Genomic DNA, 12,942 nt, shown 5'->3' on the forward strand with positions numbered 1-12,942 from the left:
AAAGTGCTGGTAGCAGCACTGTTTATTGGCTACCCCACCAGAACTCCTCTGCCAATCATTTTATCCTTAGAGAAAAGGTTTCAGGTTAAACATTTGACACAGCAAGCAGTCTTCCTCAGGGTAATACTCTTATATTCCATCCCTAAAGCAAACTTAAAATGCCCATCTGAACCACCACTATCACTTCTGAATCTGTGTCTTGGATTTCCCAACACTGATTAGTTTATTAAGCTTAAAAAGAAAAACAAAGAATTTAGCCCTAATACAAATCATTATTAATGCTGTTAATACTAAATATAACTTCATTACAGAAAAATTCCTGGCATAGTGCTTTACTTCTCTCTGCAAGAGCTGGCATGAAGGAAATGAAAGATACTTATGTTAATTGACTATATTAACATCTTCTGAGCATGAACCAAAATTAGAATAATAGAGATATAATCCTAAAGAAATTATTTGCTTCTGTGTGAAATGCATGCAAAATTAACTCAAATTCCACAGAAATAATTGAGTTGGTTACTAAGTTTGAGCTCACATATACATAATTTTATGAAAAATGGAGCCTAGTTTCTCATGGATTTACATCTCATTCCATCTCTCAAACACGTTCTCTATTTTCCAGCGAATACTATCCCCATTATTACACTATCCTCACTATTGTGATGTTTGTTTTCCATTTTTTCCATGACCTTTGCAATTTTTACCTCTCTGTCAAATATGATCACATCTAACAGAAAATCAGATACGCAACACAAGCCAAGTGATTTCATCTCCTCAAGAAGTCAAAGTTAAAAAGTTCTCCTTATCCTACCTGTTGGTATTCTTTTTCCTTGGCCTTTATTCTCTGTTCCAAAGACTGACGAGCGCTCTCAGCATTTTGTCTCTGGCAACTCAGTTCTTCTGACAATCGCTTCACCTTTTGCTCCAACATTTGGACCTAAAATAATTTAGTTATCAATCATAAGTATTAAAGGTGCAAGCGATGTTTCATTTAAATATATAAGCTCTCACACAAAAAGTTCACTGCTATCAGCTACTACAATTTTTCTAGCATTCATATAACCACAGTAACTTTAGCTGGTACCATATAAATTCTTAGCAATCCAAACTACAAAACTCATTCATTCTTCCTTATGTTAGTGAGAAAATTTGTGTGTGTATATACAGAAAGATAATACATATATATTCAAGTATATATAAAGTGTGCATGTGCAAATATGAGTGCATACACACACAATAATACAAAGTTTTTAGATTATATATAACACATCTTCATATATTGAGATAATAAGAAAATCAATGTTTTTGACAGTCTGCAGAAAGATGCTACATCTGGCACAAAGAACAGATTGTATTTTCAGTACCTCAGGTTGCTACCAACTAAAGAACGACTGCTAACTGCTAAGCAGCTACATGTTTAGACTAAAAATAAATGGCTATTTCACCAAATTTCAGAGTGATTCAGCAAGTTGATTTGGACAGAAAAAAGAAGCAACTATCTTAGTTTATAATAACAACAGTATTTTTTACTTTTAAACATTAAAAAAAAAAATCAGCAAGCTATGTCTAGGTTCACCTCCACATTAACTTGTTACTTAACTCAGTTGATTATATTAATACTAGGTCACCCAAGAGTGATGCATCATTCACCTAAGTTCCTGAACAAAAAAATGTAAATTTTATTCCAGACCAAAGCTGTTAATGCAATATATATACTTCATTCTCCCCAGAGAGTAATAAAAAATGGCAAAGCTGTTTATTGAGTTAATGAAATGGTACAAATAAGAAAATAAGAAGTGGGTAGTTGCATTGGGATGTCAGGTATTAGGCAGAGACTGCAGGGATTGTGAACTTCCTAAGATCACATGGAAAGGTGATTGCAGAAAGGCTGCAGATCTCACAAGGAGTGAAAATACTTGAAAACACAGAAGTCCTGGGCTTGAGGTCTGGGAATAGTACCAGTGACAGAGAAGTGTACAAGGGAGGTTGCCAGGATTAAATCCAGGCTACAAGGCACAAACTAAAATCTAAAATCTCAATACAGTTCTATTTTCAAAGCCCAGGGTGGGCAGGTGGGCAGAGATCCAATTCCAGTGCAAGAAAGAAGAAACAAAACAGAAAGAGTCACCTTCAGATGGCAGGACCAAAGGAACCTTCTGGGGCAAGATGCACTGCACCTTAAGGATGGGCTGCACATCAATTCCGATGGTGGCAAGTCCCACTTCTCCTTGTCCTTCCCCAGGCATGTTTCTAGATGCACAACCTTGGGTTGGATGCACCTCCCCGTGGGCTGCTTTTAATCTCCTTTGATTCTTTAGTAAAAGAACTCCACTCTCTTATATCCATAAAAAATTAACAAGGGAAAATTAAATTCCTAACCTTTAGGAAGTTGAATCAAGTCATTTTTGGAATCAAATAAATTAAAATTAAGTCCTTTTCAGAGAAATTGAGCTGACAGACTGGGTCAGATGTGTCTTCCCACAAAACCACCATGATGACAGTGCCTTTATGAAGTCAAGAGACTATGTCAGGGGTTTGATTTTCCCTTACACAGCCAAGACTTCCCATAAACTCGTTCCTCACAGAATTATCAACAGGGAAATGTTGCTGTCTCTCTGAGAAGGCAGAGTGATCAAGGTTTATATGAAAAGGTTTATTTTTTAAGGGCCAATACAGGAGTTGTGGGAAACGTTAGCTCACCAATATACTTAAGTAGCATGCAGAAACTTGCTGAGAAACAATGGATAATTATTCTACCCAGAGAAGACACACACAGAAACATCTTTTTCCCTATGCTGTAAATGAATCACTTGTAGAGAAAAAAAAAATTAAAAGATAGATGAAAATATGAAGATTCAAGGAATTTTGACATCTGTGCACTAATTTCAGATTTTTATGTGTACTTACTTACATACACTCTGTAAATTGTTGGCTAAGCAAGTATACTACTCTCTTGGTTTTTACTATGAATTCAAACTCCCTAGGATTAGGCTGTGAAATGCCATATGTTCTTAATCTTGCATTGCATTTTCACTTAGACATTATTTAAAACAAGAAAGTTACAATACAAGGACTATGCCCCCACAACATCCTGTAGTATAAGCAACAAATTCTGATTTTCAGCCAAAGATGCAACAGTCTTTTCCAGGTCAAAACTTGCCACCAGATGTCATTGTTGCTCTATGCAACTTGATCAGTAACTATTTTTCAGAATTTGAGTCAATCTTACCAGAGTATGAAAATTATTTCTTCGGGTGGTGTAAGAACCTTCCTGAAAATGGGCAACTGCTTACATGTATTAATATTTTTACATATAATATGTATTAAACTAGCATAGACTTCTCAAAAGTGGATCCTCAGTAAACTCTCAAGAAACTCAGGCTGAGAACCTTGGTTCTTACTAAATGGCTGAAAACCTGCACATAGGAATCCTGACAAAGAATTGGAAGGACAGTTAGATGATATGTGAGACAACATTTTACCTGCATGGTAGCTTGATCAAGTTGTGTACTCGTTTGAGTCAGTTTATCTCTGGTTTTGTTCAGAATTTTATCCTTCTCCGTTAATTCCAACTTCAATCTGTCCAGCTCCAGTTCAATCTCTTGATGTTTATTCATATGGGACCTCTTCAGTTTTTCTTGAGCTTGCAATTGCTGTTCTAGGTCTTTAATAATGGAATTTAGTTCTGAATTTAAAAAACAGTAAAGATTAAGGATACTTTCTGCTTTGGAAGATACCTCTTCCAACACACTTCCACTTCCTATTTAAAATGTTTGATAACAACCCAGTTTCCTGGCACGGGCAGACACCCTGTGAAATTTTCAGCACGTTGAAACAAGTTTTAGCTGTCTTCTACTATGACAACAAAGAAAACTATCAAGACTGAAAGACAGTTGACTGCAAATCAATAATTCCTACCTCATGAGAAAGAACACAGAAATGAGAGCTCAGGAACAAGTGCTGCAAAGGCAAAGACAATTTGTTCCTCTGCTGGCTTATTTTTGTTTGGTTTTGTTACTTTTTTAAACATGCAGAAACATGTCACTTGAAATAACTATTATATATTTTTAATGAGTATATCCACTACAAGCATTTCCTTAGCGCAACTGTGCCTCCAAAAGACTTTTCAACTATTTCCTAACTGTAAATGTCCCATTTCATACTTCAATCTTTTTTCTGTCTCAAAACTGCATACATATAAAACTAAACAAAATAATATTCTCACAGTGTATCAGCTAGAATTTATCTTCCAAAAGCCACAACACACTAGAAACACAATTCACAGTAGAAAACATAAGTCAGATACAGGAAGCATTATCCAGAATTAATATAATCTGGTTTGGGGGGGGCAGTTTGTGGGATTTTTTGTGGTGGTGGTGGTTTTGGGATTTTTTTTGTTGGGGTTTTGTTGTTTTTCTTTTTCTCGCTTAAAAAAGTCCTGTCTTCCTGATTCTGAATTTGTAAGGCTTCCAAGCTGAAAAAGCCACCAAAATTGAAGCTGTGTGTGAGGTACTTGAATGAAGAGTTTGGAGAGTTCCACTTGTAAAACAGTGGAAAAGCTGTCTAAAGAGTACAAGTAGCAGGCTCAAGAGAATACTCAACAAATCCACAATAAACCAGCTATTTCCTTTCTTACAATTATCAGGTGTATCAGAAACGATTATTTCTTCATGTCAGTATGTGCGATACAAGACCATATCTTGGGTTTTGATTGTACTTCATTTTGTGCTTCCAGTAGCATCCATCATGGACCAACTCAGTTATGCACTAAGCATGTTCAAGCATCAAATTTTTAAGACATTGTTGCTCAGTCAAAAAGTATCAATAGTATAGAAAAATAAGGAAACAATACAATTGGATTTAACAGTGAGATGCAATGAAATTCTGAAGAGCTTTTTTAGCTGTTTTAAGAAGATTGTTCCAGGAGCAATGGGATTAATGGAAAAATGCATTTTTTTCTTTTAGATGACGTCCCCTACTCAGTCCAAAAATACAAACTGTTCTCTTCTAATTCTTATACCCCTTATGTAAAAGATACCACAGCTTGTAGGTAATCTCTGCGTAAGGCTGAAAATACAACAACAGCCAACAAGGCCAGCTGGCAAAAGCAACAGCAAGTATCTTTCTTTCTTCCTTGCTAAAGCACTAATTTCAATAGCCTGCTTCTATCTGCACACCAGCTTTCATGAAACCATACAGGAGACTGCCTCTGGGTCTTAAAGAAACGCATCAAATACCTTGGTTCTGTGCTCTTAGCTGGATCATGAGGGAGGAATTAGAATTCTCAGCAAAGCTGCTGTCAAACTTATTCTTCTCTGATAGAACACTTGAATTTATTTCTTTATCCCATGGAGAGGATGCTGCAGAACTTCCCCTTGCAGGTGTTTCTGGGTTTCTAGAAGGTGTCTTTTCCTGCTGCCATGAAAACACAGATGAGGAAGCCTGATGCCGAGCAATCTCCCTGTGACTCAAAGAGCTTTGAGGATGAGGCTGGTTTATCTTCTGCGTCCAAAAAAAGAAAAGCATGTACCTTTATATAGTTCCTTATCCAACATAAAACAAAATAACTTATTTAACATTAATAGCTAATAGGTCATCATCATTCCACATAGTTATAACATCGCAGCACCCACCAGTACAAAGCCCTGATACGTGTAATTATTTTTGATGCCATGCAAATTAAACAACTTCAGCCCAAGATTCCAAGCATAGCTGCTACTTATAAATACAAACCGGGATACCAAAAGAATTTTGACCTATGTGTCTTTATAAGTAAGATGCATACATTTTTGTCTTTTAAAGAGGAGTTTTTAAACTCCACCATTTTTTAAAATCAAAGCCTACATTTTTGCAAGCAAGTAAAGACTGGTAAGTTGTTAAAAAAAAAAAATAGAGGAGTCTAGATTAACATATCTGATATTTGACCAACATTTAGTTCTACTGGAGAACCACAGATAAATTCAAAACACATTTAATAAAAACTTATAAACAGAGTACTCCAAAATTGCTATAATAAAATCTGCCAGGTACAAATTTTCAATATTTCCCCAACAGAAAAATTAAACAGAGGAAAAAAATTAGACTTTTTTCCTCCTTCTTAAGTGAACAAAACCCCAAACAAACAAAACCTGAAAGAGTAAAGCCCCTATTGCTTTTTTTTTAACTGGACTTTGAAATACAGCTCATTTGAATTACTTTTTCTTAAACTAAATCCCTAAACCATGTAATATCCAGAGTGACTTCTCAGTCAAACCATGCTGTTATCTAGGAACAGCTGCACCAAGACCAAAAACCTATAATACATTGCCCAGAATGCTGTGTCCAATCCTGTAAAATAACTTGTTAACAAAGAGGAAAAGAAAACTAGTTATGCATGCAGTAATCATTTCCCCTATATGCCATTTAAATTTATATTTTCGGAGACAAAAATTTGAATCCAGAACTAGCCACAATGACAAACAAATGCTTCCTGTAATCATAGACTTGAAGTCTGAATGTATCAGGTATTCCTTTTCCAAATTATGTTTTCCTGATGTATTATTACACTACTCTTTTTTAAGCTGAATTTTACTCACCGTCTTAATTATTGCAAGTGTTACAAAATACTGTGTGGTCTTCACTGTATTCTTCAACTCTTTTTCAGAGCACTGATCAATATGCTGAATAGCACAGTTTTCTTTATTAAGTCCTTTCAGGCTTCTCTGTTGACATTCCCCAGTAAAAATGGACCATTTTTTGCCGCTCTGTACTCTTTTCCTTGAAATTTGCAAGAACTCCCCTTATCCAATATTTTCTCTTTCATCAGTGTACATCCAAAAACATTACACTGAGTTGCACTGGACTTACACATTTTCTGATCTGCTCTTAAAAGAAAAACCCTAAAAGGTCTGAAATATGAGGCATGATTTGCCTTTCTCAGCAAATGGTGGACCTTTTCTCCATACACCTACACACGCTTCAATAAACAGATCATGTCATGTTTCTAAATAATTTGCCCAGGACAAAATGTTGGCCTGACTAAACTGTATTTCCAAGAAGCAGCATTGGAAGTGTTTTTCTCTAATGTCATCATCCTTGTCTCCTTCCAGTGTCAAGAGGAGAATAATCACTGTGATGTACAATGTTGCCTTAAACAGTCCCACACTGCAGTGCCCTATCAATTAATGGGAAAATATTCTCTGTATCTGGTGATTTTTTTAAAATTACTATTCATTTTATCAATCGAATTTAAGACTACTTCTGATTTCCAATTTGAGGCTGTGCCACAGATTCAACTCCAACAAAAAAAAGGCTCTGATATGGAAGTTTTTAAACCTTTACATAGTAAGTACCAAAGATAAAATTATTTCACATTTTCTACAATGGCTTTTTCCTTGAGGGCTTTCACATCTTATTCATCTTGTTCTCAGATATTAGCTAATACTGTTCCTCCTTCATATATGTTTGAAAGATTTATGGGTTTCTATTTTCTAGGTGTGAATTATTACTCACAATATTTTTCAAGGCTATTTTATTATCATATAGCATTTAACTTGGCATAACCGACACTGTTTTATCCTTGCTTGCAGAAGACTCCTAGTTTGTGAAGGATATGATTTCATTTTTAATGTCCTCCTTTCCTTTGCTAGACAAAGAGCATGGCTTTTCTGAATTCTCCAAGATTTCTTCTGAATGGCAGTACACACATATTAATTCTCTCTCCTCTTCTTTTGAAATTATATTTTATGTGATGTATAATATTTTTCACTAGTTTCCATTTTGTTTTCCAAGTTCACTCAGTGGCTACCTTCTTAGATATCACACAAACCATTCCAAAGAGATACTCACCTTAAGCTGGATGGTTCTCAGTTGTAACTCTAGCTCTTTATTTTCTTGTACTTTTTTCTTGTATTTTTCTTCCAGTTCTTCAAACTTAGCATCTACAAAGACATTATGAATATCTGCCTTAATCCAGTTTTTCACCCAGTCCAGCCAGGTTTTCTTACCCGTTCCAACTTGAAATTCTAGGATTCAATTATCTTAATGAATTTAAGAGTCTAGCATTCAAAGGAAAATATCTCCCCAGGAATACAATTTTAAATAAAGTTAGGTAAACTTCAATCTTTTAATAATTTAACCATTGAAATCTTATCTGTCTTTCAGGAGTGCCATGCTTAGTGGAAGGCTTGACATTGCCACTAACTGCACCCCTTTACAGATATGCATAAAGAAAGTAAAAGGAACAAGAGTAAGAGATTAGCTCAGATTTCCCTCTGGGGTAAGACTGAGGTGCCAAACTCACAGAACATATGTTCATAGCACTGAAAGAAGTAACTCATATAATATTGAACACAAAGTTTTTCAGCACAAAGAGCATAAGGGTACCTGACCACAGAGGTCTCCACTTAAGGAAACTTTGTGTCATTTTTCCAGTTCATTCAAATACTTTAAATATTTTTGATGTCACTAATTTGAAGATAGAAGTGATGCTTTGAAATGGATACATAGCATGAATTGTGTAGATTATCATGCACAATAACAGTCTATGCAAAAAAAAAACCCCAAACCTTTCTAAATAAATACCACATTTAATTTTTGACTGCATTTTACAGTTAAAGTACCTGTGGTACAGAGAGAAATTTGCTCCCCACAACATGAAGGGAAGAGCAGACACCAGGAACAGGCATTCAAAAGATTGCTGCAGTCTACTGAAGGATATTTTATTACTATTCCATGTCCATCAATGTAGCATTGAAAAAATGTAATATTTGTGATGTGTTCAATCCGTACTAATAATTTTAGAAATTGAAACCTAGGGTGCTACAAATTAGATGTTTTCATAGTAACTTACATAAGAGGGGCTAGGCAACTCAGTACAAGTGTAGTGCTTAAAACACTCAACCTTCTAAGAAAAACTGACAGTCAACTATCCATGCTGGATGAAGAAAAGGATCATTTACCATTATTACTTGGAGCTGGTGTTAAAGGAGCAGTAAAACTTTTCTGTGGAGTGCCACTGAATGATACATCTCCTGCAGTCAATGTTTGCTGACTTCTCTCAAGCTCACATTTGCATCTGTTTAGGAAAGAAGCAGCAGCATAAGTGAATAATGGAAACGAAAAAGTTAATTATCTATTTTTAAGAGCCTGACATACACTAACAAGTCATATGATTCTAAGGACTTAGTTTAACGATCAAGACACATCCACTTTTAGGCAGTGCAACATAAAAATATAAATGATATCTTTTATTTAGAGCTTCAACATAGTTAATCAATTACACAGGAGTCACAGCTAAAAAAAATCAAACGCCAAGTTTAAGAAAATCTGTTAGAACTCCTTGAGTCTTACTGTGTGAAGCTGTAGTTCAGCTAAACACACCCAAACAACTGTAAGCACTGAGAATATCAAACTCTTACTCTTCAAGTGAGCATCTTTACAGCAGGAAACACAACTTTTAGTTGTTATGTTCTGATACTGCACACTTGCAGAAAACCAGGCATACTTCATCAAAATACAAAGGAATACTCTCCAGTCGACAGTGTATTTTTCATGTGTTTCATTTACATCACTACCCAAAACACCACAGCAGATTGAGGAAATTTTGCACGTTTGGTTTCATTGGTGTCTTCACATAACTAGTTCAGAGGCCATACAGTAACTACTGTCCTGCTCAGTGAATACAGGTTGAATAAGATGTTAGTGCCAGGCTGTAGCCCACTACATCAGTGACTCCACATTTGCCATTTTTGTTTTCCCCTCTCTTTCACAGCTCAGTGCCAAGAACTCCTCTTCGAGAGAGCCATCAGTTGGGATGAAATGGCAAATGATCATGCACCAAAGAAAAGGCAGGCAAATAAACATCACAAACAATGGCCAAGAATGAGCTACATGCAGTAACTGATATTTTGTAATGAACAGTTATGTAAAATAATATAATGGGAAGGGGGAACTCAGCAAACCAGACTTGATTTTGGGAATAGATAAATGGAACACATATCCTCAGCTCACAACCTCTTTGTCCCAACATTTGACAGCAGATACAGAGAACATCAGTGAGGTTCTACCAATCCTGTTGAATTCTTCACTGATGGATCTCAGCAACTCCGTACACAAAGATGGTATTTCTACATGCCAATAAATTGTGTTGCATTATTTGTCACAGCAGTTAAATACCTCAACTCTCTTTAGTTTTCACAAAAATCAAAGAGAAAAAAAGAAAAATTGAAAGAGCAACACAGCTTCCTCTTTATTTGCTTCTATTAGGACATGTGTGAGGCATGAGGAAAAAAATTATGAAAAAACCATTATAAATATGTTAGAGACATACAGCAAGTCCTCACCTTTTCAGTTCTTGTTCTAGCCTTTCAATATCCTTCTTGCAGGAATTCAGCTGACCTGACTGAATGTTGACCTGAGATTCTTTTACTTGAAGATCATGCGAAATTTTCTGCTTTGCTTTCTCAAGATTATCACACAATTCCATCAAGCTCTGGTTTTCTCTTTTTAGTATTGCAGATTCATTTTTTTCACTTTCGACCTAGTTGGAACACAGAGACATTTTTAAAATTACCAGCTCCTCTCTATACTTCAGTGCATTTATTATTTTAGTAACACAAAGTTCAGATGTTTGTGGTGGGCTCAGCACAATGCTGTTATTTTCTTCCTAACACTTCGACATCCTGACAACTCTAAAAACCTCAAATGTACACATAGTTTAAATATTCCTGGGTGTCAACAAAACCCACGTGTCCCAAAATTCAATTCAGTGACATTAACAGTTCCTATTTATTGATGAGATATGAGCTCTTCAAAAGAATTAATCAATCCCTAAATACTCATAATCATCATTAGTCCACATTCTTCACTGATCATCTCACTTCCCTTTCCAGCCTGTTTTTAGCAGCCAGAAGACATTGGCTTGCTCCACAAATGGTGCACAATAATTATTAAAGGTCACAGCTTTGAAGATGGAGTCTGGCAAGAAAGATGTCCTTCTCCTCCCTGGAGGCACATCCAAAGGGCATCATCTTAGGCACAGCGTTGTTCTTTTGATTGACAGTTGTATTACCTGCTGCTTCTGAGAGTTTTAAAGCACCCTTTCTTTTTATCTGGGGACCACAGCAGTCCCTTGGAATGATTGAAACAATTTCCTGAAAACTCATGAGAAGAAACTCGTAAGAAAACTGCTAGGCTTAAGGTTTTCTAGAAAGTTGTAGCAATCTAAATGGAATAACAAGCAACCTTTGTAAATTGTCTCTGAACTGTAATCAAAGATTACAAAGCAAAATTTAACCAAATGAGTCACTGCTGACCTGAAGCATGGCAGGACCCTGACCAATCAGGTCTTTAGTCCCCTGGTTACAGGGCTGACAGGGTAGAGTTAGATGAGGTGTAAAACTACAGCCCTAAACTAAAAGGAACACCAAATCCTAACCCCTCAGTATCTACAAAGAAAAAACTGAGGAATAACATAAACTAGGATTATAGGTATCTGTAGGCAAGGTGAAATAGGAAGAGGCTGCCAACTGTGCAGCTCTGGTATATAAAATAGGCCCAGTCCTTATAATGGATTTTAACGAGTATAACAATAAAATGCTTATTTTCCTAATCATTAAGAGCTATAGAAAAACCTCAAAGTACACATAAATAACTAGAAATAGACAATCATGCCAAACAGATAGGAAGCAGGAATTATATTAGCAACCAAAAAGAACTAAACGGAGGGAAGAACATGATGATTATTAAGTAAGATGAAGATAAACAGTTCATAATTCTGTACTACCTTTCCCTTCAGTCAGGGAGAAGAAGCAAAGCACTAACCCATTCCCTAACAACAACTACCAGCAAATAAACTGTTATAACAGTGTTTGGCATGAAGAACGGCATTTTGGGTTACCTTCTGCTTCTGTTTCTGCAACGCTGCCTCCAAAGTCTCTAGCTGGTATTGCCTTTGCTGACGCTCCTTTTTAAGCTTATCCACTTGACTTTCCAGCTCGTGGATCTTCTGCAGGACTCTGGGGGAGAGGCCCTCTTTCCATTCCTCCACAGCCCAGCTCATACTGTCCAGATTCTTGTTTCACATAAAACAGAGTATTACACCTGAAACACAAAGACAACTGCAATGAGACCTCCCAAGAGGTGAAGTAAGCGTCCTTTTTAAAGAAATTGCATATTTTAAGCTCAGAAACTATTAGAATACAGTATTCCACAACCTTACAGGCTTCCTGAGCAAAACACCAAGCAGCACCTTAAAACATTAGGTCCTATTTTGACACACATGTATGCAATTAAGAGCAGATCATAAAACCTCGCTCTATCGAATCCGGCAACAACGGGGTTTATACTCTCAGATTTGCATTTGACAGCTCTGCCTCAGGTGGCGTCTCCTTGCCAAAACACACGCTCCGTAGGAAGCCTCAGCAACGCTCCTTTATTTAATTTTCAAAGCAACGCGGCTGAGCTCGGCTTATCACAGAGTACCTAAAACTAGAGACCAACGAGAGGCGGAGAGAGCCCTCACAGAGCAGGGCGGCTCCCTGCCACCGTCAGCCCCGCGCCCGACCGCTCGCTCGCTCGCTCACTCACTCACTCACTCACTGTTAAGCGCCGAGAGGAGCCCGGCGACAGCGACTCGAGCCCGACGACCGCTGCCACGGCTGCCGACGCAGCCCGGTGCCGGCGGAGCCCGGTGCCCGCGGTGCCCGGTGCCCGCAGCCCTCACGGCCGGCCGCGCTCCCGCCGCCACTCAAACCCGGCGCCACCGCCCCGCGGCCGTTTGCGCCCGCCCCCGCCATGCCGCGGCCCTGCGCGCCGATTGGCCCGCTCACCACGCCGCTTGCCACGCGGCCGCGGTCCCGCCGCCAATGGGAGCGCAGCGCGGCGCCGCCCGCGCTCCTGAGTGGCTGGTTCGGAAGCGGTCAAACTCCATTGGAGACGGCGGCGCAGGCGCGGAGCGGCCCC

At 37.8% G+C, this 12,942-nt stretch overlaps 1 protein-coding gene across 6 annotated transcripts in view; it reads right to left on the bottom strand.

The window, feature by feature from the left end:
- CENPF (centromere protein F) overlaps positions 1-12,664 on the bottom strand; it is a 36,186-nt gene extending 23,522 nt beyond the window's left edge. For 2 of the 6 annotated variants that reach the window (XM_064414237.1, XM_064414232.1), the window contains exons 1-8: positions 12,580-12,664; positions 11,879-12,081; positions 10,323-10,519; positions 8,940-9,055; positions 7,828-7,919; positions 5,238-5,502; positions 3,483-3,685; positions 812-937 (exon numbers count right to left, since the gene is read on the bottom strand). In XM_064414237.1, the coding sequence (XP_064270307.1) occupies positions 812-937; positions 3,483-3,685; positions 5,238-5,502; positions 7,828-7,919; positions 8,940-9,055; positions 10,323-10,519; positions 11,879-12,040 (1,161 nt within the window). In that variant the 5' untranslated portion in view covers positions 12,041-12,081; positions 12,580-12,664. Of the gene's footprint in view, positions 1-811; positions 938-3,482; positions 3,686-5,237; positions 5,503-7,827; positions 7,920-8,939; positions 9,056-10,322; positions 10,520-11,878; positions 12,082-12,194; positions 12,210-12,289; positions 12,555-12,579 lie in introns of those variants that run through there. The other 4 variants (XM_064414236.1, XM_064414234.1, XM_064414233.1 and 1 more) reach the window with 4 other exon arrangements.
- Between the last annotated feature and the right edge of the window lie 278 nt (positions 12,665-12,942).

This window comes from Passer domesticus, chromosome 3 (assembly GCF_036417665.1).
Source record: "Passer domesticus isolate bPasDom1 chromosome 3, bPasDom1.hap1, whole genome shotgun sequence".
Classification (NCBI taxonomy): domain Eukaryota; kingdom Metazoa; phylum Chordata; class Aves; order Passeriformes; family Passeridae; genus Passer; species Passer domesticus.